The following is a 25,693-nucleotide window of genomic DNA, read 5'->3' on the forward strand; positions in this document are numbered from 1 at the left end:
TAAATAATGAAGACCTCTGTTTTGTTTCATCTGAAAAATGACATCTTCCACAGAAATACCCCTTAGCACCTGCTGTAGTGTTGGTTAGATATTGATTCAGAGGGAATAGTGACATAGAAGAGGGAGAATGCAACAGCATAAACTGAGGAAAAACTCAGTGATACTCAATAATTGGAAGGCTGGACAGTTGCTGATTTTCCTTTGGCTCGGTAGTAACACACAAACTCAGGGACAGGATTTGAAGTTACGTGGAAGGCTTCTGAAGACCTCATGAAGCAATTGACTGAGATTTGAACACTGCCTTTTCTTCATATGTATGTTAGGTATCAGCTTCAGTACTGGCATAAAAAAGGCACAACTTCTACTGAAATCAATGGGAGTTTGCATCTGCTTATACTAGTACCGAACTGTTCGCAGGTCATGTCAGGGATGATGGCGTGAATGAATTAAAGCTGATGAGGTAGGGACCACCAGTTAATGGCTCTAACTGCTGCCCCTGGATGTTTAGTGTAAACTCCCATTACACTGGTGCTGCTTACACCTACTTAAACTTTGTTTTATGAAAGTTTATGCCATTGCTTATGTAACTACTGTCAAAGTTTGACTCAGACTCACAATTTATCAGACCACTCTGTTTTATTAGCAAAGCTGCTCTGCTAATACATTCAGAAGTGAGCCCACCGAGTGGGGCTTGTGTCTCTTAATTTATAAGGTTTTTGGAGAACAAGTTACAGAGAAGTTACAGACAAAAGAAGAAAAAAGATTTTAGTCACCACCCTTCGAGATCCCTGAGACCAGTCATGTATCTTCAATTACCTGCCACCCTTAACAATCTCCTTTAACAGCTTCCAGTTAACTTGACTAATTGCCCTTCACACCTTCCATTCTGATGCCTGCTTCTTAGACATGCTGGCTCTATCTTAATTGCTTCTCCATTCAAAAGCTAACTGTCCCTACATGTGCTCCCTCAGATACTTTGTAACATGTTTTGGCATGCCCTCTCATATACAATGTATCCAGCATGTCCCCTTATACAACGCTATACTTATACAATGTTATACTTCCACACTACTGATTTGACTCGCTCTTCCATGTGGGGTGTATTTACTCCATCTGCATATGGCTGAGGTTTTGGCCTATAGTCTTTGAACATGAAACCTTCCTCTTTTTCCCTGCATCCAAATGAAATGATTCTTTATGCCTAACTGTGATAAAATTTCATAAGTGTTCAGGCTTTGCCAAGGTTATGGGAATGGGAGACCAGTGCATGCGAACACCCAACAGTACGTAGTCCTACCAAAATCAAAAGGAAAAATTGTCACTCATCCTAGCTAGATAAAGCAGTATTGTTGTTAAATAGAATGCTTCGTTAGAGTATTTCCACAATGTGATAGCAGCACTTGAGGGTTTGATCCTCGATAGATCAGGAGGTGTAGTGGCCGTTAAAAAGCTGCCTTTGTACTAAATTATTTTTTGTTGGCCCTCTTGGAGGCCTATTAAAATGGCTGAAATTGTGTAGCCAACAAATATTTGATATAAAAATTCATTTGAATTGGATTAATGTCAATGCATGTTTTTCAGGAGGGATTTTTCATAAGCACCAGTGCTTGCCTATCTCTGCTTCCATTGACTTCTGATGTATACATTAAGACTGTACTGGAGACTAATTCCTTGTTACAGACTTTGAGAGCATACTTTTCAGGGTGTGTATATATACATAACTCCTTACATAGTATCTGCGTACATTTCACAATGATGATGATGACCAGTGTGACACTGGCTTTCATTTTGAGATCTCACTGTACATCCTTTGAACCAGAATATACATACAGAATCCAGAGATTCCTGTAAATCCTCTGCACTCCCTTGCCAGTTGGCATGAAGTGGTTCTTGGGTCACATTTTGCATATTCATAAAACATTTCTTCTTTGTTCCTAAACTTGTGAAAAGTCTAAATGGTGTTGTTTCAAATGCATTGTAGGTCGAGATGACCAGAAAGCTGACTGCATTTTATATTATGGTTTTGGAGATATATTCAGAATCAGCAGCATGGTAGTGATGGAGACTGTGGGGCAACAGAAACTATATGATATGGTATCCTATTGCCACAACATGAACAAGTAAGTTATTCTGGCTTTCTGATGTTTTTTTATTTTTTAAATAACTTTTCTTCCATGTTTATAGATATTAATAGGGAACAGTCACATATGCCAGGATTTGTGTATCTGAAGCTCATCACATTTGATATAGCATATGAAATAAGAGTGTTTAACTTACCACTCACTCTCTCTCGCTGTTTTAAAAATGTGCATGGTAGAAGTAGTTTGTATTACAGCTGTAAAAGAAATCCGCCAAAAGCATGTAGGTTTCAAGCCCCTTTCAGTGTATGTGCTGGAATATTTTGCTTTGAGATATCAGTACATAATAGTCGGATTGGATCAGAGTCCTGTTTAATCTGATATGCTTCAGAAGAAGGTGGAACTCCTGCCCTTGACAATGTTCTTGCCAGTTTAGTGAATACTGTACAACAGGGGTAGGGGAAAATCTTGGCCTAATCTCACAATCCAATTGATATTCTGAAGCATTAGTATCAATAGTCCTTGTCATTTTCATCCTACTTACTGGAATTGCAGATGCTGTTGATTATCATGTAACTAATCTTTTCTATTTAAATAAGCTGTTCACTCAACAATAGTCGTAGCAGTGAATGCCACAGTAAAACAGTATTTCCTTCCTGAGTGACCGCTTTTTCTTTTTTTGAGACAAGATAGGATCACTTAAGTGGCTTTCTCTGCACCATTCATTTGATGTAATATATATATGCACCTGTATTTTACAATCTTACTTTTGCCTCATCTCTAAAATAAATATATATATGTATATCTCTATACTCTCAGGTGTCGCCGCGTATTGATTGCTCAGCATTTTGATGAAGTGTGGGATTCTGCAAACTGCAACAAAATGTGTGATAACTGCTGTAGAGAGAAGCTTTGTAAGTAAACTGATGTTTAATTTGAAAGCAGACAGTAGGGTTACTATATGCTTCAAAGAAATGTCCAGTCTAGACAAGATGTTTAAAGCCTTCTAAAAGGGAATTCAACTAATCGGTCAATCATGTAGGCAGGGTAGTAGCCGTGCCTATTTTTTAAGGTTGCTCAACACTTCCCGTTGCAAGACCCTGTTTTCATTTGCTTATAAATTTGCATAACTTTAACCATTGGGCTGAAATTTTCTATGCTGCTGGGTATCTTCCTTGGGCTGAATTCTTAAATTTCAGCCAAAACAGTCCAGCTGTTTTCAAGAACTAGACTAAGGGAAGACATGTTGTTTTGCCCAGGTTAAAAATATATTCTGATGTCCTTTTCTTTGAGAAGCTCTAGTGCCCTAATGCTTTGCAACAGGCACTTGAAATTTGGCCAGGGTGGCTTTTGTGTCAGATGTGCCTTTTTGCTGTCCCTGTGCAAATCTGCCCAAATTTGCCTATCTCTTTGGAAAAAAATTATGTTCACACATGCTCAGTAGAGACTATTTAGAATTCAGCAGCTAAAATCTCTAAAGAAGATTCCATTCACACTAGGCATGCTCCAGCCCCCATGTGTGATCAAACTGCACATGTGCCATCACCAGAGAGCAGCGAGCATGCTCTGGACTGGGGTTAAGCCTGGGTTGTGGATGATCAGAAAAACTTTCCCTGTAATTGCTGCTCTGGACTGGGGTTAGGGCAGGCTCTGGAACAGAGAGCAGGGAGGCTGTGAGCTGTGCTCTTAATGATTCTCTGCTGGTGCCCAGGCTGTATGGAGGAGAAATGTGCCTGATTTAAATGCAGAGGGGACTAGATGGAGATTGGGGGTGAGGAGGAGGTGTTGATTGGGACATGGAGCCTGGTGGGGATGGGGGAAGAGAGAAACTGGGAGTTGAGATGTTTGGGACTGACTGGGAAAGGAGACAGAGCTGGGATGGTGGGGAGGCAAGTCTAAGGAGTGCAGCCTGGGACTGTGGTGGGCAAGGAGAATGGGATTAGAATGAAGAGCCAGGGATGGGAAAGAAACAGGACTGGGATAGGGGTGGTTTGGAGGGGACAGGACAAGAAAGAGGAATAGGCAGAAGGGCCTGTGCCCACTAGAGCACGCTATTTTTCAGAGCCTGAAATGGAACCAGACATTCCAGTATCTCACCATTCCTCTGCTGTCAACAATTAAACACTGGCAAAGTGTGTGTGTTGTTCCCCCCTCTAGTGCTGGTCCACACAGAGGATGACAGCCTACAATTGCTCTGTTACTTTTGCACTGAATGAGGCAGGGGTCCTGTGGGAAAAGTAGTGTGTGATCATGTTTTTAAAGACTGATCACATAAGGGCTACAGGCTTGTCATGGTGATGTAAAAACTAATGGATACTGTGGTTTCTCTGACTAACCTGTGGAAAGGTTCTTGGTGGGTCATCTCACTGGCCTGGTCTTGGGAGAGGAGAGGGGTTGGAGAGCAAGCCCACTTTGCACTCACCCTGCAGTGGCAGTTCTTATCCTATGGGGCTGGGCGTTGTTGCCTGGCACACAGGATTGCAGCGCCACTCATGTTTGGTTCTGTCGCCCCTCTGTCATGAGTGGGGGTGGGATGGCCGAGCCAAATCTGAGTGAGTGGTGTTACAACCAGGTGCACAGGGTTGCAGCACCATTCACTCGAATTTGACCCAGTCACGACAGAGGGCCGGCCAAACCTGAGCAGTGCTGTGATCTCAAGTGCCAGGTCACGACACCCGGGGTAGTGAGCTGAACCGAGCCCTGCAAGACACAGGAGCTGCTGCTACCTGTGCTGGAGGTGAGTGTGGGGCAGGCTCAAGACCCACTTCCTAGGATCCCCCTCTGACGAGCCCAGGATTAGCATTGCAGTGCCAGAATAGAGGGTGCTGCTGCAAGCAGTTGGTGCCCCTTTGGTGGGGTGAGGGGGCAATGGAGGAGGAGGACACTGGGATGCTATAATTTTGAAGCGGGATAGTTGAGTTTAATTTGTCAGGGCATTTTTTTAATCAAAAATCACGGAGCAGTCACTAAATCTGTGACTTTTATGAAAGTAACTGTGACAACTCTGATCTGTGATTTTTAAAAAAGTGCCAGGACAAATCTGCAGCCCTAATCCATCATACATGTACACAAGGGGGCAGAACAAAGGTTACAGGCAACCTTAATTCTGGCATTTTGTAACTTTTGAGTGCTTTTTCTTTGCACTCAAAGAAATATTATATTAAGAATAGAAAAAGTACTCAAGAAGGAGGGAATGTAAACACAGCAGTCCTACCATTTACATAGCACCTGTCGTCCAAAGATTTCAGAGCGATCCAAACATCTCAATAGCCCTGTGTAGTGTCAGCTTGGAGTAAATCCTGATTCTCCAGTCCCCAGCTCTGATCACTAGATTACATTCCTTCCCTGTGCGCTCGTGTGCGCGCTCTCTCTTTTATTTTTCTTCAAATGATAGGCTGGGAGAGACACGTATGAAGATGTTTGAATGACTTTTTTGGCATAAAATTTTTGGAATTTGCTTGTATACAATACTTTTTATTTTTGTAAGGAAGTATTTGATAATAATTAGAGATGAGGCTTGAACAGTGAAGTTCAGATCTGGAACTGAACGTAAGCCTAGTTTGGATATTCAGATCCTGGGTTTTTGTTTGGACCTGTATCTAATAAGAACTGGTCAGTGAAAAATATTTGAAGGATGACCTGTCTGATTGCTATTTTATTCTCAATCTCCTGTCATAGTCATGTCTGTGGGGAACCTTACCTTAGTAGCATTAGGTCGGGGTCTAGGCAACTTTCTGTGAAAGACACTCCTTTCAGTGACCCACACTGGATGCTGTTACAGTCTGTCTCATAGCCATTTCTATCCTTTTTTCCATTGGAATAAATTTGTTTGAGGCTTTTCTGTTTTTTAAAAAAAATGCGTATTCTGTCTCTAGTCTGTAAACTCCTAAGACATTTCTTGCCTCAATTTATATGCAGTAAAGCTCTGTGTAACTTTACTTTGCTCTGCTCTGTAAATGTTTCAGAATAAATACCACCGGGGAGAGAGAGAACCCAGTTGCAAATAATATATTACCTAGTTTGTGAGTCAGCAAAACGCCACAATTAACAAAAACACTGAAGTCACTTCACATGTCCAAATGAGATTTAAATTGCTTCCTACCTAAATTAGGAGACTTATTCATGACAAGCTACTATGAAATCCATTTTAAAAAAACTAGCTGGATGCATCAGCTTTATTATTTGAAATGTCAGCGTTGTTCCTATTCCCATTAGAAGGTAGCTGGGAAAGGTCTAGAATTCTAGGTAGAATTTGAATTCTAAAAGCTGCAGTAGTAGATCAGCATTTCAGATGACTGACAAAATAACCAGCCTGAGCCTGCAAAGACTTGAACACATGCATAACTTTATGCTGGGAGTAGTGCCACTGAAATGGACTATTCAGTGTGTAAAGTTCAGCATGTATGAAAGTCTTTGCAGGATTGGAGATTAAATTATTAAGTACAAGCATAAATGTGACTTGAACAATACCTGATAATCACAAACATCCGAGTTCACAATATTCCAGCCGTATAGAATTGATTTATATTTTATTGAAAAGAAACATCTCTGGCACAGTAGGCTTTGTTCTGAAGTAATAAACCTCTTCTTTCCCTTGTAGCATTTGAGAGAATGGATGTAACGGGATACTGCAGGGATCTAATCAAAATACTAGAGCAAGCGGATAACATGAGTGAAAAACTCACTCCACTGAAATTAATTGATGCCTGGCTGGGCAAAGGTGTGTCAAAGTTAAGAGTGGCTGATGTTGTTCCTCCAACGCTCCCTCGTGATGAACTGGAGAGGATTATTGCCCATTTCATTCTGCAGCAGTATCTGAAGTATGTGTGACCATTCATTCTTTCCTTTGAAATCTTCTAATTACAGTAAAAGTTGTGTTATCCGGCACTTTACCAACCAGAAAGCTCTAGAAACCAGCATTTTTGATATCTCCCAATACAAATCCTCAGTAGGGTTGCCAGGTGTCCAGTTGTCCCGCTGCTTCATGCGCTGCCCCCTCCCCAAGTGCTGGCTCTGCAGCTCCCATTGGCTGGGAACCGCGGCCAATGGGAGCTCTGGGGGAGGTGCCTGCGGGCAGAGGCAGTGTGCAGAGCTGCCTGGCTGCACCCCCACCTAAGATCTGAGGGACATGTTGCTATTTGTGGGGAGCTACCCAAGGTGAGCACTGCCCAGATCTGGCACCCTGAAATCCCTCCTGCACCCAAACCCCCTGCCTGACCACCCCGTCCCACACCCAAACTCTCTCCCTCCATTGGTAAGTATAACTCTTAGTTAACTTGAATTTTTGACTAACCAGCTCCCCCATGCCTCCAGCATGCTGGATACCAAAGCTTTTACTGACCTGTTTTCTCTGCAACAGTGCTGTTTTGGTATAATATCACAAAAGTGGATGTTTTAGCAATTCCTTCATTTCAGAAGCTTCTAACCTGACTATAAAAAGTTTGCACAGAATATTATTTTTCTGTTTACTCTGTTTTCTGTTTAAGACAGAAAAGTTGAAAACTTAAAAAAAGACATTTGTGGCTTAAAGTAATACTTTTGCTTTTGTAGTTTGAAAAAGCTGCTGCTGCTGCTTTTTTGGGGGGTGGGGGTGGGGGGTAAATGCTAAATTTGTTAATGATAGTCCCCAATCCTGGAACAAGTGCCACTGAGGCAAACTAACTGTTGCACTTGTGCAGCACCACATTGACTGCATTGAGATGAGATGGGCAAAGAAGATTGCTTGTGTAGAACCTATTGCACCATTAGGGGTTTACTGTGGCATGTGAGACTTAAGAAAACACAACGAAAATGACACCGATTTCATTTTGTAACCTGTGATTCCATGGATGTGTGCTGCTTTCTTTTCAACATCAGGACCTCTGAATATATGGGACTCTGACATCCCGTGATCCTAACTTTCCATCATGAACAAAAAATGACAAAGGATTTACACACTTGACCTTTTATGAGCCTGATAGGACAGGAAGGTTGACTGAGTCAAAATGTTGTTTTTTTTTTTTTCCCTCGCTTAGTGTCCAGATGTCATATTATTTGTACTCCACTAGACCAATGAGAAGTGCCAAAAAGTCAGCAAAATAAAGTTGGCATTTTATACCTTAATTCAAGAGACAATCCTGCCAACTGCCATTTTAATTCAGTGATTATTTGCTTGCATAGGTGCAACAGGATCAAGGAATTAGTGGGGCATCTATTCATAACAGTTCCTAAATGTCTCCACATTTCCCCCTCATATCTATTCTGCTCACACTACTCCTGTTCCCAGTTTTTTCCTCTGACTGTGGCTTAACTTTTGCAGGGAAGACTTCAGTTTCACAGCATTTGCTACAATATCCTACTTGAAAATTGGACCCAAAGCTGATCTGCTAAAAAATGAGGCATATGTTATCACCATGCCCGGGAGATCAAACAAAAAAAGCGTTGACAAGGTATTTGTGTGTGTGTGTGCGTGTAATATATATACTGACTACTTATATGATTATTTTTCCATTAGTATTTACCACAGCTGGTTAGTGCCTGTTTACTATGTGTAAAATTAAGAATGTTTTTTCCTCAGTGTATTTCCCCCCTACCTCATTAAATATGTTTCTTTTGATCCTTTTTGCAATAGTGTCTTTCCAATTCTACATTTTAAGATGCAAAATGTAGGAGGGTGAGGAGGAGGGGGGAAAGTTCAGTACTGATTTTAAAAAAAAAGTTCAGAAGTGTTGTGTTCTCTTTACATTTCACCTGAACGGATTTGCTCATTCTCACTGTGTGTAATACAATGGAATTAACATGAGTGATGAATGCATTTAGAATCATATTTCAGCAAGAATAGAATTCCAGGTAATATAAATATTAAACCACAAGACTTACAATTGTCATTGTGAACCGTCTTACAGCTCTCATAAGTTTACAGATTCCACATTTAGGCATTATAGCGATGTTGATTTATATTTGAAACCCTTTTGACAATAAGTTGAAAGCTGTGTAGCTATAGCAACATATTCTTTCCAGTTATACCTATGCAAATCATTAGCAATGCTATCAATTTTAGTTGAGGTAATAGGAATTAACATCTTGTTATGTAACAAGAATGTGGACCAGTGTTTAGACTTATTTAAAATAATTGTTGCTGTAGTCACTATTAAATATGACTGAATCAGTCTGTAAATGTTATTTCAACTTGCCTCTCTATCCCCAATTAAAATATAGATTAACAAGAATGGCACTTACATAGAATTAGGGACCACTTACATTCTATAGCTATTTGGACATAAAGTTAAAATAGGTACAGATCCTGCCACATTTTGCTCATGTAAGAACTGTGCCACGTGAGCAAGAGTTTACAGAATCAGACCCTTGATCAGCTCTAATGAGGGTGCAATTGGTTGCTCAACAGCCATGTTGGCTTTATCGTTAGCAGGAACTGATCATTTGAATGGATGAAATAACTCTGACTAGACTGAAAATCTCAAGTATCTTACATACAGCAGCTTAATATGATGTAGCAACAACATATTCTATGTATTTGTCACAGATGTTACTGCCTTTAAAGGGGTATTTCAGGTTCAGCTGAACCATTCTTCTGAATGTAGCAGGTACTGTGGGCATAATACACTGTTAATGCTGCCCTGTGCACGTTATCTTTTGAAGAAATTTGGACATGCCACAGGAACATCTCACAGATGCTGTTGTAAAAGAGTAGAACAATGGCCACAAAAAGAACTCCTCTCTGCATCACCCTTAATAAAGCTTGATCGTTATAGTACGTCCTCAGTATGTACTGAGGAAGGAGAAAGAGAGTCTGTCTTAATTGAGCTGTGTTTATGATCCACAGGTCAAATCTCCTCAGTCTTCTAATTCTGGAGGGACTGGTGGAAACGTACGAGAAGACATTTCTGAGACTATCCAGAACTCTGCTGCAAAGAAGACAAAAGCACAGAAACGGCGCCATTGTGAGAACAACCCTAAAACAAAGAAGCTTAAGCTTGAGGATGATGATGACTAGCTGGTAGTCCTGGACTGAATTTTACAATGAAAAGTATATCTAGGATCCTACCATTTCCGCTTCTCTGTGAGAACTCGGTGCAGAAGTATAATTTGTATTTTATTAATTGCTTCTTTTAAATGCAAAGGATTTGTGTGTTCCTCAGAAAGGTTGGGCAAAAAACAAATATATGCAATTTCTGAACATACAAGCAGGCAAAAATCTGGCGTTAAGTAGACCATGGATAAACAAAGGGTTATCAAAATAATCAGCCCATATCTGATGATATGGGTCTGATGTCTCATGCAGATCATTTCAATATATATTGCTTTTTTCAAACCCTCTTTATTTTACAAAGCATACAATGTCATAGTAAAATATACTGTAGTAATGCACTTAAACTCATATAAACGTAAAGCATCCTCATTATACCCTCTAGCTACACTGCTCCTAATGATAGGAAAAGCAAATTAAACCGTATATATTCACATATGCAAAACAACAAATATATTTATCACATTATCTCTTAAATTTCTCCTGCTTGTTGTTCAGATGGAAAAATTACCCTTTCAAGATCTGTTTAAATGTTAGAAAAGGGTATGTTGGCTTAACAGTTGTATTTTCTAAAGCATGTGAAAAAATTAGGTGCCCAACTCCTACTGAAAGTCAATGGGAGTTGGGCACCCAATTCCCTTGTGGGCTTTTCAAAAGCACCTTATTTAAAACAAAATTAAAACCCCACTTCCTTGCCCTTGAGCAGGTTTCTTTCGTTTAGTTCATGTTGTATTATTCGGTGAATGTACAAACAACAATTTCACTAATGCATTTGACCAAGAAAATAACAAGTCATTACCTTTAAACACAAATTATAGAACTAGTTCAACATACCTCAGCTTGGACCTCATCCTGCTCCCATTGAAGTCAATGGGAAACTTGCCATTCACTGATGAATAATTAGGCCTAAAGTCTCACAGGAACACACATACTTCTGCTCCAATCTGTGCGGTGTTAGGATGTGGGCAGTATTCTCTGATGATCTGTTGACGCATCAGTACTTCATGGAGTAGATATGGAAATGTGTTTTCCGGTACTCACACTGTTAAAGTGTTTTAGGCCTAGAATATGGCCTACCTTAAATTTATCTACTGCAGTATCGCCTCTCAACCCTAATTTTTTAGCTTAACCACTTTGTCTCTGAGAAACATACATATATATTCATTTATGCACACCTGTTATTTTTGTAGATGGCAAAGAGAGCACAAGCCACGGAACAATCCCTATTGTAAAATGCTGCTGCTACTTACTTACAACAGCTTAGATAATGATAGCAAACAAGGCAGCTTTTGTTGGCTCATGTGTCAGAAATTAGGAAGTAAATCAATGTTTTTAGCAGACAGAAAAGAACAAAATTTACTAACAAAGACCTTGGATAAGATCCTCAGGTGGGGCAAGTTGGCATAGTCCCACATGTCAAGGGAATAATCAGTGCGGATTTACACTAGCTGAGGATCTGGTCCCTCAAATTCAAGTTTCTACAGGAGAACATAAAATCACTTTTGAACTGATTGGAAACGTTATTTTAGGAGAAGTTTGAGATGGCACACTGTAGCTGAACGTTATCATTTTTGTTTGCAGTGACACCCTGGGAGCTTGAAACTGACATGTTCCTTTGACTAACTTTATTTTATCTTTAAATATGCATCCAAAGGGTTGATGATGTAAGGTTACCAACAACCCTACAATAACAATCGGGATTATCAGGCAAGCTGTGTGCATTAGTCAATCTGAGAAAGGATTGTTACACATTAAGACCATTCTATCTGTCATTCCTAAATCCTGAATATACAGTGGCCTTGTTTATATTCAGTAGCACTGTGCAAGTAAAAGCATGTTGTTTGATGGCAGGATGCCATGTGGCCACTGCAGGTTTTGTAAAGTGGCTTGTTGGGGTTCATCCTTGCCCATACTCCCTAAGGCAAAATGCATGCATGTGCTTTAAAGTGTATATATCTTTTACATATGTATATTAGAGGTAGACCCAAGCCCCTAGAACTTCGGTGAAGTTCTGATCTGGATCTGAAATTTGACACAAGCCCATGCCTAAAATTTTTCTTATCCCATATAAACAAATTTACATTTTACTAGCTGAATTTTGTCCTGGTGGGCAATCTGCATATCAGCTACTTAAAATGATGCTGTTGACATGAAAAAATGCAGATCACTGAAATTTAGTAGACAAAACTTGCACAAATAGATTAATCCCTTTAATGGGGTGGTGTAAGGAAACCTCAGGACTGCATTGTTGTGCTGGCTTACGTTTCTGGGATTGGTTGTCCATAGCAGGTTCATCTTAATGTGCTAATTGTTCTTTGTGGCGCCGAACTAGTTAATCAAAACTGTAATAATTACTGAGACAAAGAAATGATGCTGAAAAATGATCTGTTAGATCATAGGGAATGTTGGTGGTAGGACAACTGGTCTTGATAAATATTCTGAAAGCGCAGAGAATTTAGCACATACAGCTAAAGTTTGTAGCTTTGGTATTAGCTTTTGACTATGATGCCATGTACACTGGCCCTGGAATAGAATTTGGAATGTGAGTTTAAATATTGTTCCAAACAAAACTAATTTTGAATAGTCTTTGGCCTGTTTTGCTGGAAATGCATTCAAAAACAGTTTCCAAATTCTGTTCCCAGTTAAGCATTGACAGGGCCTGAGGCTGAAGGGGTGGGAGATTTCATCATAGAAGGGAATATGAGTAGAAAACTGAGTTTGAGAGAGACCCATTTACCATTACTCTTGCTTTTTGCTATAAATCCATCCTGGTGTTTTTTTCCCACATATAAGCTTGCAGAAAGTCTAGTGTTGAATTTTTTTAGTATTGTACATTAACAAATCACAGTGGATCAGAATTCAAGTAACTATGGAGTAGGTGCCCAATTCTACATCGCATATGGCTTAAGACCTAATAGCAGTACTCGTCCACCTTTCTTTTGTTATAACTGCAGGATGACAACTGCCAGGCTTTTATGCTGGCAAGCTCAAATGTCAAACAATTTTTAATTTCAAAGATACAAATACAAATGTTATGGTTTTTATTAAATGTAGACAAATGTATGTAAGTGGCCTGTAGGCACCTGGTTGCACACTGACATTCTTACCTGCACATGTGCACTTACACCGGAAATATTTTCATAGAAGTGATTGTACTGACTTTTTGCACTGTGTTACAGAACTGGGCATTGTATTTCTATGGAAGCTCACTATTTTGCTTCAAAATGTTGTATCTTGAAACAATTGCTGTACTTTGTTTTATTTTGTGTTTCTGGATAGTGTATTTTAACTATATGTGCTTGATATAGAAAAACCACGGCTATGATAGTGGAAAACGAGAGTAAATCTGAGTTCTGGCAACAGAAAGCTCTAGACCTTCTTCAATTTTAGATGAGTCTTGTTCCCTTCCCCTCTCCCCGGCATCTGCCTCATTCTGTTTAACATGTAGGAGTCTCACAAAATGCTTTCTTTAAATTGGCTAAGCAGGAAACTACCATTCCCATCAGTTCCCTTCCCCCTGACCATCTATGATGAATGTCATCCCATTCCCCTGGTCCATAGTGGGAGGAAGCAGCAACTCTATGGAAGAACCTGACCCAGCAAATCTTGCTTTGGAGGAGTGGTGGCTGCATGGTAAATTTGGAGTAGCAGGCAAGTTGAATGCAGGGGAGTCATAGGTAGAGCTCACACTGTGCATGAACAGGTTGTGAGTAGTAGATGTTGCAACCTGTGGGCAAGCACCAGAGACTGGGCAGGAAGCAACTGCAGAGGAGCCTCAAGAATACTAACCTATCCTGGCCTTAAAACCTGAAGGCTCCTATTTGCCTCTAGCTGAGATTGGATTGGAGAGGCACCCAGATACCAGACTTGAGGAACCCTAGCACCCACAGCCCTCCCCTCACCAAGCCCAACTAGGAACCACTATTGTTCCACCTTAAAATGCAACTGTCTAAGCCACTGTTGCTAGAGTATTTCCCCTTTTGGCCAGCCCTAGTAAAATGTCCCTTCCTTTAGCCATGTGTATGAAGAGTAGCTGGGACCCATTTGGTCTAAGTGCCTAGAATTTGAAGTGCCTTCAGTGCTTGCCACAGGTGTGGTACACATGGTGTGCTACTAGGTACCTTAGAAGTTTGGTGTACCACAGCATGAGCAGCTGTCATAGTTATGCTATTTCAGATGCTATGTCAGATATCCTGGCGTGCAGCTACTTTTTAAACACACCAACTGTTAGTTTGGCCTGGATGGCTTTAAAAATGGATATTGAGCTGTTGAGAAATTTTGGTACATTTTGTAAAATTTATAAAATTAGTATTTAGCAAAGTCTTTTGGCCAACTTCATGAAAATTAATTTCATCAGCAAAATCTCAAAGAAATCGTTTAGCCATTTTTTATCCTAGGGAAAAAAAAACAGCTAATATTGTTAGTGTTTGGCTAAATTCTGCAAGTTTTACTAGGGGAAAATTCTGGACATTAATGCATTTTGCCAGGTGAGGTTGGTAGGATTGGGCCTGTGCTGGAATATCAGACCCTCTTTCATGCTACAGCATTGTTCTCCACACGCTTCCACTTGTAAGATTCTGTGGTACGGTTAGTGAGAAGTACATTTTGGTCACTTTTTCAAAGCTAGCTGTTGCAGTGATGTCTGTTCGTAGAACCTGAAATGATAGCTCAGAGGTGTGACCTGCCTCATTTTAATGGATGCTAATCACATGCTTAATGATAATACTTTAAATGTTTACATTTAACTGTGAAGATCTTTATAATATAGTTTTTCCTCTTACCACTGAATGATCAATCGATTGGGAACAGCAGCTTTAGCCATACTAAATGAGTGGGTGGGAGAGAGTACCACCACTTTCTTCCCCAAAGGTGAAGAGCTCTAGCAGGTCTGAACTCCCAAAGAACCTAGCAGGTCCCACAAACCTCAACCAGGGGAAGCGAACCCTGCGAAGCCCAAGAGAACTGATGGACTTGGTATATTCAACCCCCACAAAAGGACTTAACTATATTCTGAACTGCTGTTAATGGTACTTGTGTAGGCAGAGCTTAGAATATCACTACCTTCTCCTGCCATACATACTTTTACCCCTGGGCCTCATCCTTCAAACACTGAAGTCACTGCTTTTTGGTCATGGACTTCTTTGAAGTGTGGCGTTCACATTTTTTAAAATAATTGCTGCACCGAAACAGCAGGCATGTAACACATCATACCAGAATGCTGGAGCAGGGTTTGGGGCATTACATGATGACTATGAAAAAAGGCTGCTTTCCAAAGTGTGGCTTTGATCACCTTAACTCTCCTTTGCTCCCTTACCAAACCTTCATATAGATCTATATTAACAGTCCATACCAACAAAGAAAATCTTCTCTTTTCTTCTGCAGTACAACCTCCCCTCCCCTTCACCAAAGAAATTTTTTTTATAGCTGAATTTAATAAGCAAGTGCCTTCACATCCTTAAATGTAGATGTAATAGGTGCAGACATGATGCTCTGGTAAATCACCTACATAAATATGCATTTGTCAAGATTTTCAAAAAACCCAGGTACCTACAATAAAGCTATATTTAGGCACCTGTTAAGTTAGTTCTCAAGTTTTCAAAATTCTTACATGCTGTGTTTATCTAACAGCTTTTCCAGGTGGCTAAAACATTTATCTGCTGCTGATTTGGCTGGGGCCAGGGCAGGTGGTCACACCTGATATGTTTGTAGGCTAGTGCTTCATGATAAATAAACCAAGTTCCTCACAGAAAAGGTAAAGTTTCATCCTTATCTCTTACAGTCATACTTCCCTGCCCCCCTTCTCTGAACAGCAGGTGTCAGTGATGGAGCATCTGTAAAAATGCTGAACTTCCTTGTTTCAATATTTTTGGCTCTGCGCCCTAGTATAGTTTTGACAATAAATGGAAAATTAGACTGTTACATGTAAGACACTTTTTTTCAGCAATATCCACAGCTACCAAAATAGTTTTGTAGTGCATAAAAACTACTTGTTTTGATTCATCTTTATTGTTTCTTGTAGTAATTTCAATGTGTGTTAAGACTAAAGCTTAAAATTTCATACAGGATTAAACACCATTTACTGAAAGCTTCCCTTTAAGTGGAATTAATTCACTCCTGCTTATTTATGAACAGCAATGAATTCTACATAATTAGGCTAAAAGGATTTTCTGGAAGAAGTTTCAATGAAAATGGCCATCCTGATTACTGTTAGTGTAATTTTAAAAAGAAAAAATATTGCTTTGGAAATTAATACTGGGCTCTTTTATGTTAAAATATCCCATTGCTGTAGCTTGCACTGTAGAATACAGAGAAGATATTTAGGAATGGCTTTAAAGTTCTTGGCTCCTTTGAGCACTTATTTTCAAGGGTTAACAGATCCTGAAAGCTAGCTGCAGGAAATGCTTGAGATTTGAATTGGTTTGTACTGTCACCATTTATAACATGCCACTTGTATAACTTCCACTATACTAGGTGCTTAGATTATTATTGTAAATTTATTTTAGTGGCAGAAATAAAAGCGTAATTATTTTGCAGCTCAAAATTAAATATTCAATGGGCACTTGCCACAATACAAGTTTTAGGCTTTAATACCTCCACAAACTCCTCCCTGGAAACAGAGTTCAAATAAGTCTGAGGGAGCAAAAAAGTCTTAGCAAAAACAAGCCCGTTTTAAAAGTGTCTTTTAAAGTGTATGCATTTGGACACAAGGGGCCACAAAGAACTTAGTGCATGCCCTGGACTTCCCCTTTGGGAATGGGCTGATGAAAATCTGTATAATGCCCAAACTGACATGATGTGGCAGTTTCCAAGAGTAAGGCTCCTCCAGGGGATCCTGTTAATGCAAGTCTTCCTGCAGGTGATAAAGAAAGGGGTAGCAGTCACACTGCATTTTCAGTAAGTGCCTTTGTGCTCTACCAGCCCCAAATTGCTAGGCAGCACTTCTAGGACAAGCCAGTGCAGTACTCCCAACATGCTCGGTTAAGAATGACAAGGAAAGACAAGCCAGTTGTCAAACAATATAGAATTCTAATCTGGTTGCCACAGTTCAAGGTTTTCAAGTACTATATTACTAAAATGTGAAAAATTCCTGTTTTAAAAAAGGAACAATAACTCCCAATCTGATTTATCGTAGACTTATGTACACTTCATCCTGATATGCTGAAGAATTTTTTTTTTGTGCTGCTCCATTTCAGCATGTATCTCCCATCACCCAACTGCCTGGCAGCACCAGCACTATATCTTCACTCCAGAATTGTAATTACAGCTGGTTACTTGATTTCTGTAAACTCTGAGTAAACTGTTATATAAACCACAGCACTGAAAGTTCAAACTCTAAATAAAATCATGGAAAGCAATGTTTTTGTTTCAGTCAAAATAATCCTCTATGTCAACATTTGGATTTAGGAGATCTTCCCCATATGCTGAAAGATCCATCTGATTTAAAATCAAGTTTTCAAAGGTTTCTTCTAAATCAGTTTCACCAATCAATACAGCTCCCATCATTCGTCCATTCTGCATCACCACTTTGATGTATTCTTGCCCTTTGGTACACCTCAACATTAGTTCACAATCTAAATCCAAACCCTGAGCATTGTACTTTCCCAAAAGCACCACCTAGAGATGGGGAGAAAAATTAAGATATTACAAGAGGAACACAATGATTCAGAATCTTCTCTTTGCTGCAAACTTCAAAAGAGTTTATGTTAATGGGAAATTCTACTCTCAGATGTGTGCAAACTCCTCTCACTGGCTTACAGACAGCAAGATCTGGAGCAGAGAACTGGGTGTCAAGAGACCTGGGTTCTATTCCTCACTCTGACACCACATCACTATATCACCTTGGGGCAGTCTGCTATCGCCCTGTGATTTAATTTCCTTCTCCGTAAGAGCAATAAATTACTTAACTTTAAAAAGCACTTTAAGATTTGACCACAGTGGGAACTGCAGTGTGTATATTTTATAGTAGAATGATTTCACAGAAGTTACAAAATGGGGGATTATGAACCAGATGACAAAATAAGATATATTTAATCATCTTTGGAAAACTGAATTTGCATCTCTTTTCGATCTCAGATTAAACAAGTTTGGTGATCTAAATCTCATCTCCGTGGATATTTTTCCACAACACACAGACTATCGTTTTGACACATAGCGACAATCTACTTTAAAAAGTTGCCATTGGAACACAACTGATTTCAAGAGTTGGGGTTAGGCGTAATCATCCATTGAGATGCAAAGCATTTAATGAACCAACCACCATGTTGAGTGGGCAGTGAATATAACCACAGAATGCACTATAAGGATATAGCTAGAAATGTGTGTCAAAGATGGAGGATAAGTTCACTGACATAAGCTGAGTTGTGTTTGTAGGCCCTCTATTCAGTTCTAGTGTTTAGCCTTCAAGGTTAGCATCAATACAAAAACAATGAATGAAACATTAACAGAATGTTTTATGCAGTATACAATCAGTGTCTGTGAATATTAGCCAACTAAGAAATCGTTTGAGTGGCAAGATGGTTTGATCAAGTCAACAGATGCCAATACCAACTAATCAGTGCTTTTAAACTGTGTCAGAATTAGTTTACTTACCTTATAATTGAAAAATTTTGTAACATGAGCAAAGAGTTCAAAACTGAAGTCCATGTCAATAGATTCCCCCAAAGAATCTGCTACCATGCACTTTGCTGCATACCATCCCATCTGCCTAGCTTGGGTCCAAAGCCTCATCTAAAAAAACCACAAGGTTAATAGACATGCTATGTGTAATGAACATATCAGTTCACATATTGTATATACTCAGTAGCCCCACCCACCTAGAGATGAGGAGTGACTTGGTGTTCAGAAATAAACTATAGGTGCGTTGATACCAGGTAGAATCATCACACTCTATTGAGATTTACTACTTGAATTAGCCTCATAGGTACATACATTAGATGTACAAAAAGTACTGTGCTATTTAGCCTTTGGATTAGAGCGCATATAAATTTATTCACCTGCTGCCACACTGGACTAGGTTCCCACGATGCAGTGCAGATATCCCCTGCTGCATAGATATCTGCTACTGAAGAGTGCATATGTTTATCCACTTTCAGACCGCCATCTTCACCTAGAGCAAACTAAGTATTTGTATGGATCAGTACTGAAGAAAAACTACCTATCAAAAGCCATTTAATTGGAATGCCCCAGGAGATTTAAATTCATCCTGGTTAAGTGCCCATCTTATTTACATAGTATTTGTCTTAAAGCTGTCCATCATTTCACATGTCTCTGCCACATTAAGCAACTCCATTCAACCAAAACGTGCAATTTTAAAACCACATTGGCATCTCTTATCCAACAGGGCAGTTCCCTGGCTACTATTGGGCAATATAGGCTAACGTTATTAGTAGGGCTGTCAAGCGATTAAAAAAAAATTAATCACGATTAATCGTACAATTAATAGCGCTGTTAAACAATAGAATACCATTTGAAATATTTTTGGATGTTTACATTTTCAAATATATTAATTTCAATTACAACACAGAATACAAAGTGTACAGTGCTCACGTTATATTTATTTTTGATTACAAATATTTGCATTGTAAAAAACAAAAAAATGTATTTTCAATTCACCTCATACAAGTACTGTAATGCAATCTCTATCATGAAAGTTGAACTTACAAATGTAGAATTATGTAAAAAAACTGCACTCAAAAATAAAACAAATGTAAAACTTTAGCACCTACAAGTCCACTCAGTCCTACTTCTTGATCAGCCAATTACTCACACAAACAAGATTGGTTACAATTTGCAGGAGATAATGCTGCCCGCTTCTTGCTTACAATGTCACCTGAAAATGAGAACAGGCGTTCGCATTGCACAGTTGTAGCTGGCGTTGCAAGATATTTACGTGCCAGATGTGCTAAAGATTCATATGTCCCTTCATGCACCATTCCAGAGGACATGCTTCCATGCTGATGACGGGTTCTGCTTGATAACGATCCAAAGCAGTGTGGACTGACGCATGTTCATTTTCATCATCTGAGTCAGATGTCACCAGCAGAACGCTGATTTTCTTTTTTGGTGGTTTGGGTTCTGTAGTTTCCGCATCCGAGTGTTGCTCTTTTAAGACTTCTAAAAGCATGCTCCACACCTCGTCCCTCTCAAATTTTGGATAGCACTTCATAGTCTTAAATTTTGGGTGGAGTGCTGTAGCTATTTTTAGAAATCTCACATTTAACAAAATGCAAAGAAGGTACCAATCTGCTGTGAAAGTGTTCTTAAAATGAACTTGTGCTGGGTCATCATCTGAGACTGCTATAACATGAAATATATGCAGAATGCAGGTAAAACAGAGCAGGAGACATACAATTCTCTCCCCCCCACACCCCCACGGAGTACAGTCACAAATTTAATTGATGTATTATTTTTTTAACGAGCATCATCAGCATGGAAGCATGTCTTCTGGAATGGTGGTCGAAGCATGAAGATCCATATGAATGTTTAGCATACATGGCAGGTAAATACCTTGCAACGCCGGCTACAAAAGTGCCATGCAAATGCCTGTTCTCACTTTCAGGTGACATTGGAAATAAGAACCAGGCAGCAATATCTCCCATCAATGTAAACAAACTGGTTTGTCCGCGATTGGCGGAATAAGAAGTAGGACTGAATGGACTTGTAGGCTCTAAAGTTTTACACTGTTTTGTTTTTGAGTGCAGTTATGTAACCAAAAAAATCTGCATTTGTAAGTTAAACTTTCACGATAAAGAGATTGCACTTCAGTACCTGTATGAGGTCATTTAAAAATACTATTTCTTTTATCATTTTTACAGTGCAAATACTTGTAACCAAAAATAATAATATAAAGTGAGCACTGTGCACTTTGTATTCTGTGTTGTAATTGAAATCAATACTGAAAATATAGAAAAACATCCACAAATATTTAATATATTTCAATTGGTATTCTGTTATAAGTGCGATTAATTGTGATTAAATTTTTTAATCGTGATTAATTTTTCTGAGTTAATCACGTGTTAATGCAATTAATTGACAGCCAACTAGTCAGATTTGTGACCTTTAGCCCTGCTTCTAATAGGACTCCTTATAATTGTCAGGAGAAGAAACCATCATCACAAAGCAGCTTGTAAATTGAAACGGTCTTGTTAAAACAGAAAACACATTCATTTTAGTTGAATAAAATAGGTTCCCGGAGGCAGGCCACATTAAAGCAGCTTTTCCAACAATGTATGTCCTGGTTAAACATCTTTGGCTGAGCTAATAAAACACTTCTCCATATTATATTCAAGAGCTAAATGTAATTTCTCAATACCACTCAATTTTATCATTCAAACATAAAGAGACACTCAAAATGGCAAAAATAAATTAGTTAAAACATGTGGTGTGACTTCTTTTAGAGGCTGCTTATTCTTTCCCTACCCTGTACTGTAAGTCAGCCTTCATTCCTGAATAAGTCCACACTATTCTGCTGCAATCTCATTTATTTTATTTAGTTTATGTACAGCAGCATCCCATTTGGATATAATGGACTAAATTAATCCCTTCTGTAAATTTACCAACTAAATTAATTTAATCTGGCCCAATATCAAAACCTGATGCTATTGGCTATGGCAGCTCCCTTTTCTGTGGCTTCACCAAGATCAAACATGTTCAGCATGCTGCTTCCCACTTTTCTACACATACAAAGAAGGGCTATCACACCACCCCCATCCTCAAACTACTTCTGTGGCTCTGCATTCATTTCAGAATCCAGTTCAAATTGTTGACTATGCTTTTTAAAAGCCTTATGTAGTCTTGTTCCAGCCTTCCTCATGCTCTTCTCTTTCCACTTCCCTGCTACCTCCTTTTGCTTGATCATCAGCAGACATCTTGTCCCTTTTCCCAAAATCACCCAATGGCAGTTTCTCACAGAGAAAGGCTCCATATTATTTAGGGATTTATACCTATAGGACAAAATCCAACACCTCAAATTCAATCCAAAACAGGCAATCAGTATAGACTACAGATGTAATGTGCTCTGTTGGAATATCTGTTTAATAAGCAGCTGGGCATATTCAATATAAGCTGAATTTTCACAGTAGTTTTAAATTGTAGTCCCACAGAGAGCACATTAATATGTGCTGTTCATATTCACATAAAAACTATTAGAACACAGTTTAAAATGGAGATCAGTGCTGTGATTTACAAGTGATCTGCACATATTTTTCTTTTAAAGTGAGCTAACTCCAAAATCCATATGTAGCATTGATAAGACGGTCACTGGGACTTCTGTGATTCTAAACTTATTTTAACTTAAGATTGCCTGAAGTGGAAGTCAGCCAGATTACACTCCATTGTAACACATCAGCATATATTAATTCCTTGGTGTTACAGATAGCATAGAACCCCAAGGAAGCATGAAGTGTTGTTTTTAGTACATGGCGTATCTGTGCAAGGGTTTTTTTTTTTTTTTTTTTTTTAATTTATTGATATCCCGTAGGGATGTAACAAAGGAGTATGAGTGACTTCACAAGCGAGTCAACATGAAGCAATAATTCACAATTTACATTTCATACCTCAATACCGAACACTAGGTAAGAAACAAAGATGTTTTTGTAATATCAGCTGTATGTTTTCCTCAGGGACTGGTGTTTTACCAATACCGTAAAGTACGAAAAAACAAAAAACACTCTTAACATAGATATAAGTATGGGAAGCAGCATGATGATCTCATGGTCTCAACATGCGACTGTGACCTAGAAATTCTCAAATTTTAATACCAGCTTTGATATTGATTTGGTCTAATTATAAGAGCCCATAACTCTACAGAAATTCATCTTTTACTATATTAGGAATTTCTAGTGTAGTCAGCATTTACCTCATTTTAAATTTGTTTGCAACACGCAAAATCCTTACCTTTCAACATTTTATCTTAGGAAATGTAACATAAAATAGCTACCAAAGTATATTTTCTTTTGTTTTGAAGTTAAAACCAACTTTAATTTAAAAAGAAGAAAGTCAGTAGTTATATTTAATAATGACCCTTACATTATTACCATCAAGAAATGGCTTAACATTTGGCACAACTCCAGTTGCACTGACAATGAAATCACAGCCATATATCTTCCCATTGGTTAATTCCATATATACAGGCCACAGCTCTGAAAAAGTGAAAATTCTAACCTGAGAACACAACCAATGCATGTTATTATTTTAATAAGACATGAAATACACACAGAATTAGTTGCAAACAACCTACCTTATTATTATTTGAGGCAAAAATAATTCTCACAATTTGCCCACCACTTTTCTTATTTTAATCATAGGCCTAGGAGCCTAGACACCAAAGATCAAATCCTTGTTCTGACATTAACTCCTTTTTGGATTTACCCTGCCTCAGTTTCCCCATTTGTAAAATAGAAATACTACTACTTGCCACTGCTCCCACCTCACTGGGGTATTCTGTGGATTATATTATGTTTGTAATGTACTATGAAGATATAAAGTCTTATATAAATGCTAAGTATTATTAAATCTATACATGTAATACCCAGAAAATGCTTTACTGAATTAATGCACTAACATTTTAAGATTACTACATTTTAAGAGACCAGCAGGTGTAGAGGAGCACAAGATTCGGACAGAGATATCCCTTAGGGAGAAATTCCATGCTTGAATAGTAAGAGTTTTGCACTAGGAATATACGACTGACCACCTGACCAGTATGGTGAAAGTCACTGTGAAATGCTCAGGGAGATTAGATGGGCTACAAGAACAGAAAACCCAATGATGGAGGATTTCAACTCTCCCCAGATTGACTGGGAACATGTCACCTCAGGACAGGGTACAGAGATAACATTTTTAGACACCATTAATGATTGTTTCTTGGAGCAGCTAGAACCCACAAGGGAAGAGGCAATACTTGACTCGGTCCTAAGAGGAGCACTGGTCCAAAAGGTGAATATAGCTGAACCACTTGTTGTTAACAACCTTAATGTAATTAAATTTAACATCCTCTCAGAGGGGAAAATATCCAAAGAAATCCACCACAATAGCATTTAACTTCACAGAGGGGAACTACCCAAAAATGAGGAAGTTAGCTGAATGGAAATTAGAAGGAACAGTCACAAGAGCGAAAGACCTGCAAACTGAACTGAAACGATTTAAAAATACTGTAATAGAGGCTCAAAATAAATGTCAAATTTAAAAAAAAAAAAAAAAGAGGGAAAAAAAATGCTACCATGGCTAAACAACAGAGTAAAAGAGATGGTTAGAGGCAAAAAGGCATCCTTTATAAACTGAAGTCAAATCCTACTGAGGAAAACAGAAAGGAGCATAAACTCTGGCAAGTAAAGTGTACAATTATAATTAGGCGCCCAAAAATAATTTGAAGAGCAACTTGCAAAGGACACAAAAATTAACAGCAATTTTTTAAAAGTATATCAAAACAATCAGTGGGCTCACTAGACGATTAAGGAAGACAAGGCAATTGCAGAGAAGCTAAATTAATTCTTTGCATTGGTCTTCACTGCAGAGGATATGAGGGAGAGTCTCACATCTGAGCCATTCTTTTTAGGTGACAAATCTGAGGAACTGTCCCAGACTGAGAGGTTTCAACAGAGGAGATTTTGGAACAAATTAATAAATTAAACAGTAACAAGTCAGGAGTAGATGGTATTCACCCAAGAGTTCTGAAGGAACTCAAACGTGAAATTCCAGAACTACTAACTGTCACCTACAGCTTAAATCAGCCTCTGTACCAGATAAGTGGAGGATAGTTAATGGAATGCCAGACAAATTGTTTGAAACTATAGCAAAGAACAGAATTATCAGACACATAGATTAACATATGTTGGGGAAGAGTCAATATGGCTAAAGGAAAATCATGCCTCATCAATCTATGAGAATTCTTTGAAGATGTCAAGAAATGTGGACAAGGGTAATCCAACTGATATGGTGTTCTTGGACCTTCAGAAAGCTTTTGACCAAATCTGACACCAAAGCCTGTTAAGCAAACTAAGCATTCATGGGATAAAAAGAGAAGGTGCTCTCGTGGATCAGTAACTGGTTGAAAGATAGGAAACAAAGGGTAGGAACAACTGATCATTTTTCATATTGGGACCCTGCTATTTACCACTTTCCAAAGGGATCTGTATTGAAACCTGTGCTGTTCTACATATTCATAAATGATATAGAAAGCGGGGTAAACAGTGTGGTAGCAAGGTTTGCTGATGATACAAAATTACTCAAGATAATTAAGTCCAAAGCTGATTGTGAAGAGTTACGAAGCAATCTCACAAAACTGGGTGACTGGGAAACAAAATGGCAGATGTAATTCAAAGTCGATAAGTGCAAAGTAATGCACATTGGAAAACACAATCCCAATTATATATACAAAATGGTGGGTTTTAACTTAGCTATTACTCTCAAGAAAGAGCTCTTGCAGTCATCATGGATATCTCTCTGAAAACATCCACTTAATGTGCCACAACAGTCAAAAAAGGTTAACAGAATGTTAAGAACCATTAGGAAAGGGGCAGATAGTAAGGCAGCAAATATCATAATGCCACTATATAAATCTATGGTATGCCCACATATTGAATACTGCATA

General features: G+C 38.8%; 2 protein-coding genes across 5 annotated transcripts in view; one reads left to right on the forward strand and one right to left on the reverse strand.

Moving 5' to 3' along the window:
- RECQL (RecQ like helicase) overlaps positions 1–10,824 on the forward strand; it is a 28,426-nt gene extending 17,602 nt beyond the window's left edge. Inside the window, exons 11-15 of the mRNA XM_084645207.1 lie at positions 1,982–2,120; positions 2,898–2,992; positions 6,679–6,898; positions 8,377–8,506; positions 9,901–10,824. Coding sequence (XP_084501333.1) covers positions 1,982–2,120; positions 2,898–2,992; positions 6,679–6,898; positions 8,377–8,506; positions 9,901–10,071 — 755 coding nt within the window. The 3' untranslated portion in view covers positions 10,072–10,824. The remainder of the gene's footprint in view (positions 1–1,981; positions 2,121–2,897; positions 2,993–6,678; positions 6,899–8,376; positions 8,507–9,900) is intronic.
- A 2,086-nt stretch (positions 10,825–12,910) lies between these two features.
- Positions 12,911–25,693, reverse strand: part of PYROXD1 (pyridine nucleotide-disulphide oxidoreductase domain 1) — a 37,356-nt gene continuing 24,573 nt past the window's right edge. For 2 of the 4 annotated variants that reach the window (XM_084645219.1, XM_084645222.1), the window contains exons 9-12: positions 23,131–23,243; positions 19,098–19,220; positions 18,694–18,831; positions 12,911–17,718 (exon numbers count right to left, since the gene is read on the reverse strand). In XM_084645219.1, the coding sequence (XP_084501345.1) occupies positions 17,470–17,718; positions 18,694–18,831; positions 19,098–19,220; positions 23,131–23,243 (623 nt within the window). In that variant the 3' untranslated portion in view covers positions 12,911–17,469. The remainder of the gene's footprint in view (positions 17,719–18,693; positions 18,832–19,097; positions 19,221–23,130; positions 23,244–25,693) is intronic. The other 2 variants (XM_084645220.1, XM_084645221.1) reach the window with 2 other exon arrangements.

Source organism: Lepidochelys olivacea (assembly GCF_965140295.1).
Source record: "Lepidochelys olivacea isolate rLepOli2 genome assembly, chromosome: 1".
Lineage (NCBI taxonomy): Eukaryota > Metazoa > Chordata > Testudines > Cheloniidae > Lepidochelys > Lepidochelys olivacea.